Raw genomic sequence first — 17,989 nt, 5'->3', positions numbered from 1 at the left:
TTGCTTTGCATCGTGTCACACTCAGCAAAGAAGAACTACAGTACAGTCTTCTACGGTCTGAACAAAAAGAGTTTGCACCCAAAAATTCCCATGGAAAGCTGAAGCAGGAAACAGGACGCCGACAGACATCCACACACCGCCAAAACAGCAAAAGGTATGAAAACACAGAAAGAAGTTGCTACATGTGTATCCGAAAGAGTAGGACTGGCTAAAAGCTAAAAAGCAACCTTGTATCTCTTTGTCCGTCACCAGTTAATCCTAGATATAGGATTAAACTTCAAGACGCATTTGCAGCCTCGAAAAAGGTCGAAGTGGAAGCAATGATATTGAAGATGCATTTCGGATCTTTCCTACTTGTACAATGCATCTCCTTCTTTAACATGAATGAATAGAGGTTACCCAATGGCTAAGAACCCCAGGAAAGGTCTGTGTGTGCAATTATTGCTGGCGAATTGCAATTACAAGTCGTATAAATAGACTGGGAGTGGAATAGATGAATATTAGCACCATCGTAGCATTGGAGTCGTGTTGCAAAGTGCTCGCAGATCAATATGAACTAGAGACACTACATGTATGGGGCATCTACTAAATCAGTTGTGTTAAAATATGTACACATACTAATAGTGGAATACTCTTGGGGTACTAGCCTAGGAGGTGCATAGAATTGTTTTGTTAACTCCATATGGGCCACGTCTAGGCTTGGATATTACCAACTAGGGTTTTTATTGGCGGGGGAAACTAGGAAGTACAAAACCAAATTTTGAAGAGGCCAACTCCTTATACGATTTTGAAAATTCCGGACACCTTTGCACAAGAGGGCCTGTTACAGAAAAAGTAAAGCCCTTGTGCTGGTGAAACTTCGCAGACATCATCTGTGATAAACACAGAATGCACACTCAAACAGGTTTTGAAGAAAGAATTTTACTTTGGAAGGTGTGATCTACCCTTTCCCAAAAATTGGGAAATCCTTTAAAGAGGATTTGACTGACAAAGAGATACCCGTCCGCGGTCTGCTGAATACGTTTTCGATACATGTATTTTTTACTTTTTCCGCCAAATGACGTCAGTTGACATGACAACTTAAAAGTCTTTTATAACAAGCGGTTCTCTACGCAGTGTGCAAGGGGCCTAACACCACTTCGCCATGCAACCACATCCCCCACTACTCCCTTCTATCAATAAACTGTCGCTCCATAACCAACACGGTACTGCTACATGAACTCAGCATCTTTGCACAAACTTTGGTACCAGACATCATTATGCCATTTGTCCTCCCCACGTTCCGTCAAGTCTGGAGTACCCCAGGGTTCCCACCTCGGGCCATTGCTTTTCCTGGTACACATCAACAGCCTACCCAGTGCCTCGAAACGCAACCAGCAGGGGGATGTTTACCTGTTCGCGGATGATCCCGCCGTCGGCAAAGCACGAACCAAAGGTACCAGCCCAATGGAGACTGCCCTGCAGGCCACATTTTCCTGAGCTGACCGAGTAGGCGGAACCTTCAACCCATCGAAAACCGTTGTTATCTCATTTGCTGAGGAAGGAGCTGCAGAGACCATCCGTGGTATCCATCGGTCAACCAGTCACCGTCACCTGGGAGTGTTGTTGAGTGAAACACTTAGCTTCCAGGAGCATATTGAACAGACAATAAGCAAGTTTAGAAAGCGCTGTGCTCTTGTGTGCCATATGGCTGACCATTTAACAGGAGACATCATCAGGAAGCTGTACCTTACTTATGTCCGCCTCACAGCAGAATACGCCGCCCCAGTTTGGGAGTCCACCCTCTCTGCTGCACAGCGGCTCACCCTTGATTGGCTGCAAGCCAGAGTAGCTCGCACAGTCATGCGGCTTGAGAGATGCCCTTGCCCATCAGACGAGCCCCAGTCATCATTGTTTAAATTAAACAGCTGGGGTGGCCAAGTCTATCCTGGCGTAGGAAGATCGCCTGCCTTATGGAATTCTTCCGTCTAGTCCCCACCCAACCAGAACATTTTGAAGCAGCAGGATACTGCCCTACTCGTAGTCGCCGCCGCCAAGTTGCATTCACTCTGCCACGGGTTGGGAAACACGCCAGGAGGTCATTTCTCTTCCGCATAGCTACTGTCTGGGATGCCTTGCCCGCAGAGTGAGAGCCACAGTCTCGCAGTCCCTGTTTCACAGTCACATTTGCACGCACTTCTCTGACACCAAACACGATGCCACTCCTCACTGACATGCCTCTGTCCTCCTCCTTTGAGCCCTGCACATATTCTTATTTTGTGTTTCTGTTTCGGTATATTTCGTCCTTCAAAGTATTTCAACGCATACCCGAGGCTATAGGTATTATTGAGTAAAGGACCATTCTGGAACATTCACCGGAATAATAATATTATATGTATTTTTCTAGCTAGGCTGTTCATTAGCCATCCACTTTCTGCTATCTCAACCCTACAGCCTCCCATTATAATGGAACTCCCTTCAATTTAGACTAAGTCTTTGGGAAATCCTCAAATATATATAATAAAAAATAATAATGCCTCCGTGACAGTCCGTTATCCCCATTCTTCATCACCAGGTATACATGCTTCCCGCGGTACTGGCCACAAACTTCCTGCTAGCAGTGCAGTCATGGCAGCATTGCTGTCCTTGCTAGGAAAATCCAGCTACGTGCAAACTTCATTAGCCCCACTGAAGAGTCCAATTGCTTGAGCTCCCTTCTCTCGGAGCCACTGATTGTCTGCTCCACATATCGACCGCCCTATTCTTCCATCGCAGACATCACTGCATCCTGCAGTGAATTTCCAGTCACCTATGAATAAATCAAACGAAGCTGAGTAGGGGTAAGCGGATTATGCCGGCATAATTTTTGGCATAATCAGCTCCTTTTTGAAAAGAGCATAAAATAGCATTCGGAAAACAAGGGCAGATGCCCACTGAGGCTGTTATACACACCTTTTATTCAAGGCATAATTGAAGTCATAAATTTTGGCATAATCAGGTCCCTTTTGAGAAGGAGAATAAAGCCACTACAGGACATGTCCCAAAAGTGCGTTTGCTTTTGAATTTTGGCATTCCTCTTGCATATAATTGTCTTGTACTTCCACAAAGCTCCCAGTCCACATCATGACAGTGCTCTGAGTCCTTTTTTCATGACGATTACCTGTTCTTTTGGTCGTTTTGGTGAAGCATATACCGTATTTTCCGGAGTATAGTGCGCACTTTAGATGTGCTATTTTAGGCCCGAAATCGCAGGTGTGCACTATGCTCCGAATATGAAATGCATGTACATCAATGAATATTGAAGTGCGCACCCCCAATGAAGATTGGGGGTGCGCGTTATACAAAGGTGCGCACTATACTCCAAAAACTACGGTAATAGCATAATTGGCTGTTTTCTCGAGCATCCTGCGAGCATCTGCTAGAGCATAATCTAATCACTTTCCGAGCGGAGTGAGGCGTCCCTCAGAATTTTGAAATAAAATTAACATAATAACACATGTAGCTTACCAACACCGGCAATGCATATCACACTTCCCAGTAGACACAGAGAGAAAAGCAAGAGACTAGTAGCAGATGATGTCTTCATGTTGCCTGGGTAACAATTCCGTCGTTTCCTTGGGTAACAGTTTCGGTGTTGCCTAGGTAACAGTTTCGGTGTTGCCTGGTTAATTGAACATCAGCCGACACAAAGATACACACATGTATCCTATTAAGAATATTAGTGACATGAACAGAGAGTGTAAACACGTCACTGGTTCTGTTTTTGTCTTTCTTAGGGACCATTGCAAAACTTCACAGAATTCCAGAAGCCTACAAAATGAACAAAATTGGTTCTGGGATGGGGAGGGAGGGGCTTGCACTTGAAAATTGCAAAGCACAAATGTACACATGCATGCAGGGTGCAAAACTTGAATTGCAAAAATATGTTCATTGGGGGGGGGGGAAGGGGGTTAAGGGGTGATCTTGCCCGAAAATCACTCTGTTAGTTTCGTGGGCTTCTGCAAACTTTTTCCATGGTCCCATTTTGTTATTAGTTTTGCTTGAATAGCTCAGAGAATACTGTTATGGAGAACACAATGCAAGCATGTGAACACAATATTCAAACAAACGAGTTCACGCACATGCATACATATGTGTACCATGGGCCCATACACACACGCATTCACACACAAGTATATGCACAGAAACAAATCTACCTACATATACACGTAGCAATGCTTGTCGTTATTAGTAACGCAGACTTTGAGAGGGTAAAGTGGGTTTAGTGGAATACTAGCAGATAGGGTCCAGCGGATAATGCTCCGGAAATGTTCGCTTCTTACATGACACGTGATCATTGCCGGGGCCATGGCCAATAGGCGATCTTCCCGCCGCGGGCATAATCAGGCCATCAGGACCGTTTGACGTCATTTCGGGAGTTTCAGGACCGTTTGACGTCATTTCAGGAATGTTCGGACCGTTTGACGTCATTTCAGGAATAATTTTTCGACCTTTCGACCTTTGACCTTCCCTAATATGTTGCTTCGCGATGTAAGAAAAATCAAGCACGCTCTGTCTGTCATGATGGCTGAATCCTGCCCTTGCCTGCAGCCCTCGGGCCTACGGCCCTTGGGCTGCAGGCTAGGGCAAGATTCAGCCATCATGACCTCCTGAGCGTGCTTGATTACATACTTCTTACATGACACGTGATCGTTGCCGGGGACATGGCCAATACTGAATAGGTGACAGGCGGGCATAATCAGGCCATCAGGACCGTTTGACGTCATTTCGGGAGTTCAGGACCGTTTGACATCATTTCGGTAATGTCACGACCGTTTGACGTCATTTCGGGAATCATTTTTTGACCTTTGACCTTCCCTAATACGTTGCTTCGCGCTGTAAGAAATCAAATCAAGCACGCTCTGTCTGTCATGATGGCTGAATCTTGCCCTTGCCTGCAGCCCTCGGGCCTACGCCCTTGGGCTGCATGCTCAGCAAGATTCAGCCATTATGATCTCCTGAGCATGCTTGATTACATACATAACGCTAATCATAATGCTCCCAAAACTACCTCATAATGCTGATTATAATGCTTCTACAAGGGCTATGATGCTCTTGGTTTGGGTTAGAAAGGAAAAAAAGACTGTACATGTTAAATCTGCCGCTGAATCCGGTGCAATATTTTCCACAAGCTACACCACCTTGTAGCACTATAAGACATAATTTGCCAGTGGCTGCTCGCCACTGCAGCTTTGACGCAGGACTATGGCTGAATCCAGTGTAGTGTGTATCATATAATATCCCGGCATTACCCAGGGAGTGACTGGTATAAACTATGCTAGGAATCATTCGGATGAGGGTTATCATGGCAACTGGTAGTCCTGCCTACAGGCAAGCTGCTACTGCATTGGCTCTGTGAATAGTCTTTCACCTGAAACAGCAGGTATTAGGCTGATCTTGGATGCACATCCCTTCTATTTGCGATTATTATTATTATAAGCACTATCGCGCTGTAAGCGGGGATGCCTACTTCACTTGTGCCATTCAGGATGATGATAAAGAGAAAGACAAACAGAAAGCTCACCATCTTGAGGAACAATGCTGTAGAGCAGAATAGCTGGGATCGATTGGATGCACTACAGAAAGGTGAAAATTATTAGTTCATTGATAATAGCTGGTGAGTTGTCTCGTCATTTCTGAATATTCGGTCTGGAGTGGTTTGAACAGTTTGGTTTTGGCAAGTTGCCTTCAGGGTGCGCCAGCCTTTTCTGTCTTGGGCTCTGGTGCGCCAGGTCTCAAGATCGGTCTGCGTCCGGGTGGGGATACCATGGCTGGTCAGGTCGGCGATGACGGTGGTTGCAAGGGTGGTACGCGGCCGGCCGCGGAAGCGTTGTGCAGCCGGGTCACTGGCCCGGCGGAAGTACGCACCCATAGCGAGTTGTGCCGGGGTGTCGACTGGTGAGCGCAGAACGTGCCCAAGGAGTTCGATCCGCAGGCGGTTGATGGTGACGCTTAATGGCTGGGTTTTGCACCTCCTGTACAGGGTCTCATTCGATATGTGCCGGGGATGATGCATGTCAATGATTGAGCGTAGCTGTCGTCGGTGGAAACTGTCCATTCACACCATTTCAGTTTTGCAAAGACCCCAGGTGCCACTGTTGTACGTGAGGACAGGTATGATGTACGCCTCATACAGTCGCAGCCTGAGACGCTCGCTGATTTCGCCTCGTCGGAACTAGATGAGGTACATGGACCGGAATGCGCAGCCAGCAAGTTGTCTCCGTCTCGCAGCGTCTTCAGCATCCCCTAGCTCTATTTGCGATGAGCGTTAAAAAATGTGGCCTGATTATTTTGCTGCTCTACTTCCTTTACTTTTATAGTCCTCTTCTCCTTGTGATGTTGCATAGACAACTGGGTGGCAATACTCTTCTTTGTTGATAGCACTTGATTCAGTCACTGCTGTCTTGGGAGTACAGCTCTCCACCTCCACATCTATCTGTACTTCGAAGTACGTGTTTCACCAGGAAACTCAGACACGCGCTGCTGCGGAATGCTCATAACGACTTGGTGCTGAATCCATGAGTAATTCTAGCTCCTTTCGACTAAGAAATTTCGAGCCAGTTCGGCTGGACTCCGAAAAGGCAGTTCGTCGGAACAACATGCATATTTTCTGCTTGTAGCTGCTCTTTCAGCCTGGTCCAAATTTATCAAAGGATCGGCATCTACGTCAGTATTGCTACTAGCCTAGTCACGCTATCTTCAGAGCCTGAGGCACAACGAAAATCTTCTCTTCGGCTTTTCGATATTTACTTCGTCTCCATGCCTCTCTGCGTTTTCGAAAAAAACATTTTCCTCCTTGCAAATCTTTGTTGCGATTTTTGCAACAGCTTTGGTTGGGCGGACGTAGATACCGTAGTCATGGCTACTGTACATCACGTGCTAAACAGTGCTACGTGTCTACGCAAAGGGATCCACGATCAGGTAACCTGGTAACATGAGGAGGGTTGCACCTACCTCATGAGTGTAGCCGACTGTTGCCAAAAAGCTGGGATTTCCCGATATTATCCACTATGAAGCCCCCAAAGCCGTTCAAATCTCATAATATTCTCGTTTTGTTCCTTTCTAATGCTCCACAATACTCTGATTTTCCGATAGACCCATAATGCCGAATAAAATGCCGATCCGCTCGACCCTACTAGCAGACAATGAATCTGCAGTTCCCATTGGAATTATATTTAAATAGCAGTTTCAATAGTTAGTTTGTTTGGAGAAGTAACGTTTCTCCGTGCTCTCCTTTGGGAGAGTGAACATTTTATCAAATGGAGAGAAGGGGGGAAGGGAGCGAGGGATGAGAGCGCAAGGACGGCCAGTGTTGAGTCGCGACGTGCAGCTGTTCGGCTGGTTGGGCACCCGGAGCTCCGTCAACGCGGGCATGGAGCTGATGCGAGCGCGTGGCCGAGGTTGCGCATACTAGTACATGTAATATTATGTAGTTGGCGGTGGCTAGCCGAGCTCGACGACGTGTACTGTACAGCCTCAGTAACGAAACTGCCACCCCGACACCAGCAACGCAATGGCTGCAGAAAGTTGAAGTCTGGCTTGTTCGTCCAGTCCTGCCAATGTGTCATGCAAGTAATGTCTTTTTCCTGAACATTCGAACCTTTTTGCATCTGTACATGCGAAAATAGTTAACCGGTACCCATGTTGTGTAGCTTTCGATTACTTGGTTCTCGGTCGTAGTCTATACAGTAAGTAGAATTGTACTCTCATGTATGCTCTCGTGTTATGACGCTTTGCCACTCAGTGCTGTCAGCTGTTATGATAGCTGTATTCATCCGTTTCCAGTTTTTTTTGTTGAAGTTGACATTTCGTGTGTTTTTAGGATGGTCTTATTTATTCCTTTTGCCTTTTCTGCCGTTGCACGCGTGTGTTCACCTCATTGGCCTCGTTCAGTACTCTTTTCTTTAGTTCATTTGGCTTATGCGAAGACTAGCCAAGCTTGCTTGGTGATGTCAACGCGAACAAGCAAACTAATCAGTTACCAAATCAGAGTTCCTGGAGCACAACAGTTACCATGGTTACCACCGAAAGATCTGACGCATTCAGGAACAGTGAAAGCAATATTCCGCTTCAACATTTGTATCAACTATTATCAAGAGGGCATACACAAGAATATGCAACTGTGGTTATGGGTCAGTGCACGACGCACTGCCTTCATTACGTAACTTGCATTATACACGAGTCACAGAAAACCACGCGTTTTGATTGTCGTAACTTAAAGTTTCATGCCATATAGCAATCTTCAGACAACTGATTACAGTGATGCACAGCTAGTATGGTATTTATACAGCAGCATAGGAAGGAATCTGTGAAGGTTTGAGGTCTGGTGGGTGCAAAAAATGCCAAACTCGCATGGTGGGAGGACTCAGCTCTCTGTAACTTGCATTATATAATATTGCTGGGATTGTCACCCAGTTCAGCACCATCAATATCAGCCGACCGTTTCAGCACTCTTAGTTCAGCGCACCCCATTTCACCCTTGTCCTAAGGCCGATTCCACACTACGCCGAAAGTGGCTTTGCCTTGAAGGCATAAAGTGGCTTATAAAGTGAAGCTGCATTCACACCTACAAGTGTCGATCACGGGACTTTGCTTTGAAGGTTAGACTGTGAGGCTTTCCTGTGCTTGATCTAGCAACGGCGGTAGTGGAGAGGCTCTTTGTTGGGCCAAATCCTCGAATATCACCCATTTTCGCGTGCCCAATCTTGAAATTTGACCACGCTAGCGCGCGCTGTGTAGGCGGATTCCAGATCATAGGTCGAATATTTGTCAACCTCGCCAACAGACATTCCGGTGGCAGTTTTCGTTGTGTATATCTCGTACAGTCCTTTCGCCTTCGTTTTCATGTTGTCGATTTTGGAATGGACGATCGACGCAGTATATTGCCTTCTCCCGGAGCTGTTCAGCAAACAAATTCAGCTTGATGGCGATCTCCTCCGGCGTAGCTCCTGCGAACTGTACCGGCCGGAGGTCGCCTCAAATATCCGCTCCAAAGCTCGATCAGCTTGCCCTCAAGCTCCTGGCTAAACATGACCCTAGGCATTATTGACAGCTCACAACTCACCACAACTGAAACACATACATGTACGACAGGGAACACATTCGGAAAAAAATCGAAAGGCTGAAGAAAAGTCAGAAAGTGTCCTGAAAAGGTAAAAAGTTGCCTTGAAAGAGGGTGCTGGTGTTGCTTTGTAGACAACAAGCACTTTTCACTTTCGCGCGTTTCTCAAAGTGATCGCCATGGCAACTTGCCTGAAAAGTGCCTGAAAAATGGCTTTTAGGCAGGATTTGGTGTAGTGTGGAATCGGCCTAACACAGCGCCCGCCATTTCAGGTCTGTGCTAACATAGCGCAACCTATTTCATACATTACACAATATAACCGGCTCAATTCCTTGAAAATGGCTGCTGAGAACATTGAAGACATAGAGTGGGCGTTATTGACGGTAACCATGGTGACGCAATGAGGAGACAGCAGAACAATATACATGATGGATTTGCGTACGGGATGGACGAGAGGAAGTGGTCTACTCTCTTGATCTTGTACCAAAGTACCTACACTGTAATTTCTTACGTTCGGGCTAGTCTTCTTGTTCTACAGTGTACAATGTACATGTACATGTATTACGGGACGATGTGTTCGCAGCTCGAAGTCTAAGTCTAAGGCATGGTTTTTCACGTAACTTAAACAAAAGGAAGGCGGAGGGTTTGTTTGTTTGTTTGAAGTTTTATTTTACATCGCAAACCGAAGGGGCATTGATGCCAATATTATGATGGCAATAGAATGGGGCCGTATGTCTTGTGTCGGGTTGTATCAGGCGTTTGGAATCGTGGCTGCTGTTCTCGTTGATGGATAGGATGTTCCACAATCTGAGACAAGAACAGCACCAGAATTTGGCGCTACTGAACGTAGAGGTTCAGTACTTTGCAACGAATTGGATCGATGGGTGTCCATTGTCTCGATGGAACGTCCGACATCTTGGAACCCGAACGAACAACCACGTCGAAGGATGGCACACACGGTTCGCCTCAGTAGTTAGACGTTTCCATCCGGACTTGTGGCGACTCAATGAAGGGCTGCAAAAAGAGCAAGCATCATCGGAAACTGCTCTTCACCAAATAGCAGCGGGCCAACAGACACACCGGATTGTACGGAAATATGCGCATCTGAACGCCCGAGTCTCAACGCTACAGCGTAGACTCGAAGATCAAGAGATCACTGTGCGGGAGTTCCTCAACGGTGTTGGGCATAACTTGCTTCAGTAGCGTAATAATGTTATTTTGTTTATTCTCTGCCTCATGAGATTTTGAGTTTGAGTTGAAATAAGTGGAGTTGAGTCAGGAGCTATTTGAGTCACGCTTTAATAGGAGACATTCGATTCGGGTCATGCCGAATTGAGTCCGGTGCGACGTGGGGTATGCTCATGAGAGGGGCGCTGGTGTCAACCTCGCTGAAATAGGTTTCGCTGATATAGGAGCACACCATTGCTGGGTGCATTGCTTGTACAATACCGGTATTGTGGTTTTCCACACTCACATGCTTGTGGGGGGCTGGGTTTGCCAGTTCAAAAAATGTGTGACTTGTACCATGACATAATTAATTTTGTTGTGTTACATGTACATCCACTCGCTTTGGCACAGGGTTATTCATCACTCGCAGGGTTATTCATCACTCAGCTTGCCCTTGCCATGCTTCTACGCACATAACTGTAGCTGATCGATAGGCCTCTTCAATTTTCCGTACCATTCGTCTCGAATTCCGTAGTGCGGACGAAGGAGTGATTTTCCGTACCAATACGGAAAAATATGGAAAGTTGGCAGCACCGGTGATAGGTAGAACAATACACGTTCAAGCAGCCGAGCCCTTTGGGAACAAACCCAACACTATCTGACTTTTTAGAGTGTACATACCAACCGAACTAGGTGACACACACACAAACCATGTACATGTACCATGTACAGTCGAATGTCACTTATCCGACCATTTCGGGAATCAGGCATGTTGGATAACTGATATCATTTTTTATGTGCATACAGTGTATATGGCTGGATTTCACTAATTAATGTACACAATACCCAAATATATTCATGCATATTCCATGTACACATACATGTTAGCATACTTGACCACATCTACTTCAAGTAAATGCATATTACACCGTATAATATACAAAAAACAAAAAAAGAAGTTTCTTTTCATTTATTTTTTAGAATTTTACTGTTGAGAGTCTGGTCTGCAGAACACGGAGTACATCGGAATAGGACGGCCAAGACAGTTACCTATGCACATCCTACACTTGCTGGGGTAACCAGTGTAGACAGCACGCTGCTTTGATAGAAGCAGACACTAGATTCACTGGGACAGTGTACAGAACCTTGAAGTGGCATTGGACAGCCACACCCACACACATCACACACACACATCACACCCACACACATCACACACACATCACACCCACACACATCACACACACACACACACACACACACACACACACACACACACACACACACACACACACACACACACACACACACACACACACACACACACACACCATGTGCCATGTATACGCCTGTTGCAAGAGAAGCAAGCAAATCAGCAAATGCACTGGATGTGCACCCACAGATTTTCTCTTATACTTATAGCAACGATTGAGGATCTGATTCTGAATGAAACCGATCAAGTCTAGCGCCAGATAACTGCCTAATACACACATCTGGCGAAGTCATGTCAACCCCCAATGCACACCTGGTCTACACCACACGGCGCACGGAGTACATGGTAATAGGACGGCCAGGACAGGTACCTATGCACACCTGGTCTACACCACACGGCACACGGAGTACATGGTAATAGGACGGCCAGGACAGGTACCTATGCACAGCCTACACTGGACTAGGTAGCCAGTATATACAGCACGCTGGTTTGATAGCGGCACACACTAGATATGCTGGTACATTGAAGCTAAATTGGAGTTACTTTACCAACCAGCCTCGGCTGCTGAGTACTGGGAACCCAGGGCTGACAGGCGTACCTACAACCTCCATGGCCATAAACGCCTCATCAGTACAGCTACGAGCTAAATAGACCGAGCTGCCAGCCATAGTGCAAAGGAGGCATCGTAGACATTAATATAGCTCGCCGCTCTAGCGCCAGAGTGCTCAAACTACAAGTACGAAAAGTAGCGGGCAATGCGTGATGCCGCAGCACTAGAGCAGTCTACCAAGAGTGCTCAGCAAGACGAAAGCCGAGGAGCGTAATACCCACTGCTGTAGACAGCAAGCTGTTTCGGCCATAACGGCCTCATCAGTACAGCTATGAGCTAAATAGGCCATGATATGTATTATACACCCACCCATGAGGGAGGTGATCAATGCCCTATGGCTCACTCCAAGTCACACACTTCTTCTTACCTCTATCCAATTCGCTTGTCTTCTTGCTTTGCGTAACTGCGAAGAACTGCAACTCCGGAGGGACAACTATATGAGTAGCTCTTCTATTTTGCCGACGGAGAGAAGTCTTCCCGACAATGAGCAAACAGGTGCATTCCCTCTGCGACACCAACTCTAGAAACGCACTGTCCGTACTAGTCTAAGTAGTAGTGAGAGTAAGGAACTTACTTGCACGGAGGACCTGTAGCACCATGCGGACTACAAACTAACTTGCTTGGACCACTGTGGACGCTCAGACGCAAAGTGCGGCGAAGTGCCAAACCACTGTGTGTGTGTGTGTGACTTTGCGTGCCTGGGACTGATATGGCTTGATGTTTGCAAGAAGTACGGGATGCACTGGGTGGTGTGCGGAGGCTGCGCTTCGCGTGTATAGGAACGGATCTGACGTACGTGCACTTCCTTCCATTCAAATGTTCGCCCTGGCCTAGGCCTGTGTGTTTTGTTTGGCCCGGAACCTTGCGACGGTTGACGAGTACTCGTACTCGGAGTAGCTAGCTGGCTTGAGCTGATCAACACTCGCTCGCCAACCGTCGGTGTCACTCAGGAATTGTCAAATAATTCCGAGTAGCCGTCAACCTGTCAGAGTTGGACTGGCTGCTACTATAACGAACTCCCCGATCCACCTGCCGGCGTACTCCTTCAAACCGTCATGTCATACCTCATGGCATCCGACAGCGATTTATCCATCAGCACTCGGCCGAAGTCCGGCGATTGGCACCCAATGGGCTAGCATCCAGCAGCCAAAGGTGGAGCCATGCATCATATCATAGAGAAGGGCCTCTTTTACGGGCAATCCAGAGAAAACTAAAATAGATTCAGTGTCTGCTCCAGCGCCGGGTGAGCCGGGTAATCTACCCGGTTGGGCGGCGCTTGGACCCGGTTGAAAATATAGTACCGGGTCACCTGTGACCCGGTTGGTACTTTACAGTTTCGAACTTTGAAAGGACTGACTACATGGCTTGTATGTGACAGATACTTCTTCTTCTTTCCTAATTTTCTAATTCCTGTCCTCTCTTTTCTAAATTCGGCTTATCCATTCGCCTTTATAATAAGTTTATATCATTCGGCCTAGTTCCCGTTTATTGTCCGAATTAAAATAAAGCAACCAACCAGTTAAATCATGTGACTCGGCTGGTGAGACAGCGCCAGGTACATGTACATGTGTACCCGGCTCGGACCCGGTTGAAATGGTTGCGCCAGGTACACGTGTACCCGGCTGTCCTACAATCCTAGAGCAGACACTGAGATTATCATCAAGTATTATGCTCCCTAGGCCTAGCGTCAGCAATGTCGTTAGGTTAAGCACTCTTACCTTAGCGCGAACCCTTGCCGCTCGCCTTGTGCAGCGCTCACTGCTCTTGAAGCATTTCGAGCACTCTTGACGGGGTTTGCAGCTCTTTATAAGAATGCTTTGCTTCGCGGAAATGTATTTCATTGCGAAGAGCTGCGCTTCGGTCCTCTGAGCTGTGCTGAGGAGCTCTATTAACAGAGCGAAACAGTTGCTGTCCACAGATTTTAGTATTATGCTCCCTAGCGTCAGCAATGTCGTTAGGTTGAGTACTCTTACCTTAGCGCGAGCCCTTGCCGCTCGCCTTGTGCAACGCTCACTGCTCTTGGAGCATTTCGAGCACTCTTGGCGGGGTTTGCAGCTCGTTATAAAAATGCTTTGCTTCACGGAAACGTATTTTCACTGCGAAGAGCTGCGCTTCGGTCCTCTGAGCTGTGCTGAGGAGCTCTAACAGAGCGAAACAGTTGCTGTCCACAGATTTGAGTAGATTATCATCAATGAATATGTCAATTAGTCGGGAAACCATTGGATTGAGTTAAATTTAAAAGAATAATATTGTTTAGGAATGGGTTTGCTCCCACACTGGAGCTCGCGCTATTCCGCCGACGACTTGACACTTGACTGACTCACGACTGCCATCCAGAGAACACGAGAAGCCCATCGAACCTTCGACTCGGCAAACCTGCAAGAAAGCACCACTCCCTGCTCAATACACAGTGTTTCGGGGAATTTACCCCTCATCAGTTGAGCTTGAATAGGCTGAGGAAGATTGTGCAGCGTAGTGAATGACCGAGGGCCTCTACGTCTGTTCTCACCGTCCAGGAGCGATAACTGACTCACGCTGCTATCTGGTGTTCACGAAGTGTTTGTCGCGCTGGAAACGGAATGTCTCTGTAAGTTTGTATCCGTGGTGATGTTTGTGCCTGGACAGCACTATATAAATGGTGCTCTTCAGGCACAATCTTCCTCAGCCTACTCAAGCTCAACTGATGAGGGGTGAATTCCCCGAAACACTGTGTATTGAGCAGGGAGTGGTGCTTTCTTGCAGGTTTGCCGAGTGGAAGGTGCGAAGTGCTCCACGTGTGCTCCGGATGGCAGTCGTGAGTCTGTCAAGTGTCAAGTCGTCGGCGGAATAGCGCGAGCCACAGTGTGGGAGCAAACCCATTCCTAAACAAAATCATCGCCGAAGTCGCAACCTCTACTTAATATTATTGTGCCAGATAAATATTGGATGATTGCTGATATTGTACGAAAAAGATATTGTAGGGTACCCTGTCAAAAGGCCTTAGGCCTGTGGGGATTGCCCTATCAAAATTTAATAATAATAATAATAATTGTCTAATGTTATTTATTAATCCCACATAATTATTAAAGTGACAGGTGATATTCTGCCCAGGTCAAGTGCCTATATCGCCAGAAACTGCTCGTGCTGGTATGGCGGTGCGTTCATAACCGTGCCAGTCTTGCTCTGCAGGCACTGTTTGTTCGCAACTGTGGAGCAACTCGCCTTCAGCGCAGTCTGGGCCTGCAACAACCAATAGCCAGAAGCCGAGCAGGCCAATGCCGACCGGCATCTCGCGGCTGCCTGTTATGGAACCATTGACCACCCTTTTCAGGTGATCTACGGATATATCTCCTCGTTTGAGGGGATTATGGCTCATAAATTCAGTCATAATCCCCTCATACGAGGGGATCTCATATCCACAGGAAATCCTGTGGATCCCCTCGGACGGTGGGTCGAACCCAGTCCTTCTACCAGCATAACCAAGAGAGCTAGCTCCCTTGGCTGCGGTTTGAATATGCAAGAATGGGCCTTCCAGATAAGGTCTAAAAAGGGGAATTGGCTATAGTTATCAAAAGAAAAGCATATTGGTGAAACAAAACTAGGGAAGTGGCAATCTTTCTATCAGCAACAAACAAGAGCATCTTAATTTACAACATGCTACATGAACCGGGTGTGCCGAACACCGGTAACCATAGAGACGGACCACACTCGCATATAGATACAGGTGATACTGGTCATAAATAGACCGGATAAGGAAAATAATCCGATAGCCTATGAAGAGTAAAAGAAATTGAACCAATCACAACAAAAATACTCGTCCAGCACACGAGTTGTCATAGAAACATTGCACAAAATGACAAAGACGCATAGTAATGAGCATCGCCGTTCAATGCAAACTTTGGTTTCTAGTACAGTATTTGGAATTTATTTCTTTCACAGACCTGAAAGATAAACCGTTGCAACAGTTACTGTAGCCTACTACTAACTCAATGTCATTGGTTCTACATGTGGCATTCACGCTTTACTGGTCTTGTCAACATTTTAATTTGATCCACACGATCACAAACAATCCATCTTATTTCGGGTACTCTTACAACATTAGACTAAGCCATAGGACGCACATCAGTGTCTGAAAAATGGTTAATTGTAGTCTTTGATTTGTACCGGGAATAAATCGCCTCCACGCAGCATGTGTTAGACGATTAAAGCACCTCAAATTATTTTTAAATGATTACAATAATACTATTTCGTCGTCTTGACTTGATCACTATCAGCACCGCCTTTTCTCACGGTCTTGTCAGCTACCAACATGCAGCGGACTTCATGAGGCTTCGTCTTGGGAGACAAACCAAAGAAAGTGTGTGACATTCCGCACTCGCCTCAGTCAAACCAATAAGTGGATCTACATGTAAACCCGGAGAGGCGACGAGCGAATGACTATGTCATGTATGTCAGAACTTACTTCAGTGTTCCATTCGCGCTGCTGATCACCCGAAAAGTGTGGTCTATACAGGATATTGCACAGTGTCCGCTAGGATTATTTTTCATAATCCCCAAGGCGCGCATTTTTTGAAAAATAATCCCCTCGGAACCGTGCAATATCCTATACATATACCTGACACGGTGCGAGCCATGGGCAACATCCCAGCATTCCGCCGAGCTGCCATTCCCTACACGTTGTAGACTGCTACACAGTTGGTCATACCATGGTATTCAGTACCCACGAACTTTGCAAAGCCGATAATATGATAATGTACCGTGGTGCATGCACCGATGGTACCACCACTTCGTAGACTGCCTTCCGTTCATTTCTGTGCTCCTGTCTCTATTCTCGTCAGCTGTGTACTTCAGCAGTTCAATTCTGTGCTCCAGTCCTCTTTATTCTCGTGAGCTGTGTACTTGTTTTGCTGCTTGTTTGGTTTATTTGAATTCGCACAGTAACCGTGTACTTCAGCTATTCTCTCCTCCCTGCATTTGACTCTCCGCTGGCCTTCTCTCCTCCCACCCCCTTACATTGTATTGGGCCTCCGCAGCTCCCCCCCCCCCCCCACCACCACCACCACCCCACGCACACACTACATTGTCATTGTCACATAGCACAACTCAACCATTCGCTACCCTGTTATTGAGCACTCCTGCTCGTTTGGTCTCGCGAATCCAAATAAAATCAATCAATCAATCAAGCCTGACGGCACTGAGCAACAAATGGATTCAAACGTCTTTTATTATACGAGCCACGGCATCCACGGAAGCAAGTAATTGCCAACCACAAAAGGCAAAATGATAATCGGGTACGCAGCATACCCATGACAACGGGGTATTTGAGATCAATATGGCGCTCTACAAAAAGGGAGGCCAAAGACTTCAAGAACTGATTGGCCTCAGGTCCACTGAATCCATATGTAGAAAACACCAGTGGGGTGAATGAGCCACGCTAAACGTTAACAATCTGCCTGTCATATTGATTTTTTCTTTGCTCGCTTTTGGGATTTGAGGTGGCTCAGGGCTTGTGATCGAGACAACACGAACGCTGCGGGGTGAGTAATCCGCACATCAAAAAAAGCGTCTTGCTGCCACGACCAAAAAACCCGAGCCCGCACATCCAGACGAGCCTCCGCTTTCCTGTTAAGGGATCGCCCTCCTGGAAAATCCTTATTGCTGCAGGGAAGTAGCCTCGGCTCCGTCTCCACATCCACTATGCCAGCCTCCCACAGCAAGCTTGCCACACGGTCCCGTACCTCATTGTGCGGGGCGATTGTGTGCCCGCCAGTGGCACCCTTGAGCGCATGGCTCGGACTGAGAGAAGCACCACATACGCAATCATCAGGCAATCCAATCAGTCTCTGGCCATACCGGATGCACAGAGCATCCCGGAAATCTGATTTTTTCAGTATTGTGCCATGTTGCCACGTAGCAGCTACCGTTAGCCAGGACGATAGGCCCT

The 17,989-nt window shown here is 46.8% G+C and overlaps 1 protein-coding gene across 3 annotated transcripts in view; it reads right to left on the bottom strand.

Annotated features, from left to right (window-relative positions):
• The window catches only part of LOC135823345 (sushi, von Willebrand factor type A, EGF and pentraxin domain-containing protein 1-like), a 40,022-nt gene extending 27,289 nt beyond the window's left edge, over positions 1-12,733 (bottom strand). For 2 of the 3 annotated variants that reach the window (XM_065336197.1, XM_065336199.1), the window contains exons 1-2: positions 12,434-12,733; positions 3,487-3,640 (exon numbers count right to left, since the gene is read on the bottom strand). In XM_065336197.1, coding sequence (XP_065192269.1) covers positions 3,487-3,565 — 79 coding nt within the window. In that variant the 5' untranslated portion in view covers positions 3,566-3,640; positions 12,434-12,733. The remainder of the gene's footprint in view (positions 1-3,486; positions 3,641-12,433) is intronic. The other variant, XM_065336198.1, reaches the window with a different exon arrangement.
• Between the last annotated feature and the right edge of the window lie 5,256 nt (positions 12,734-17,989).

This window comes from Sycon ciliatum, chromosome 8 (genome assembly GCF_964019385.1).
Source record: "Sycon ciliatum chromosome 8, ocSycCili1.1, whole genome shotgun sequence".
NCBI lineage: Eukaryota > Metazoa > Porifera > Calcarea > Leucosolenida > Sycettidae > Sycon > Sycon ciliatum.
Note: the sequence above shows the minus strand (reverse complement) of the source record. Positions and strands in the feature narration are given on the sequence as shown.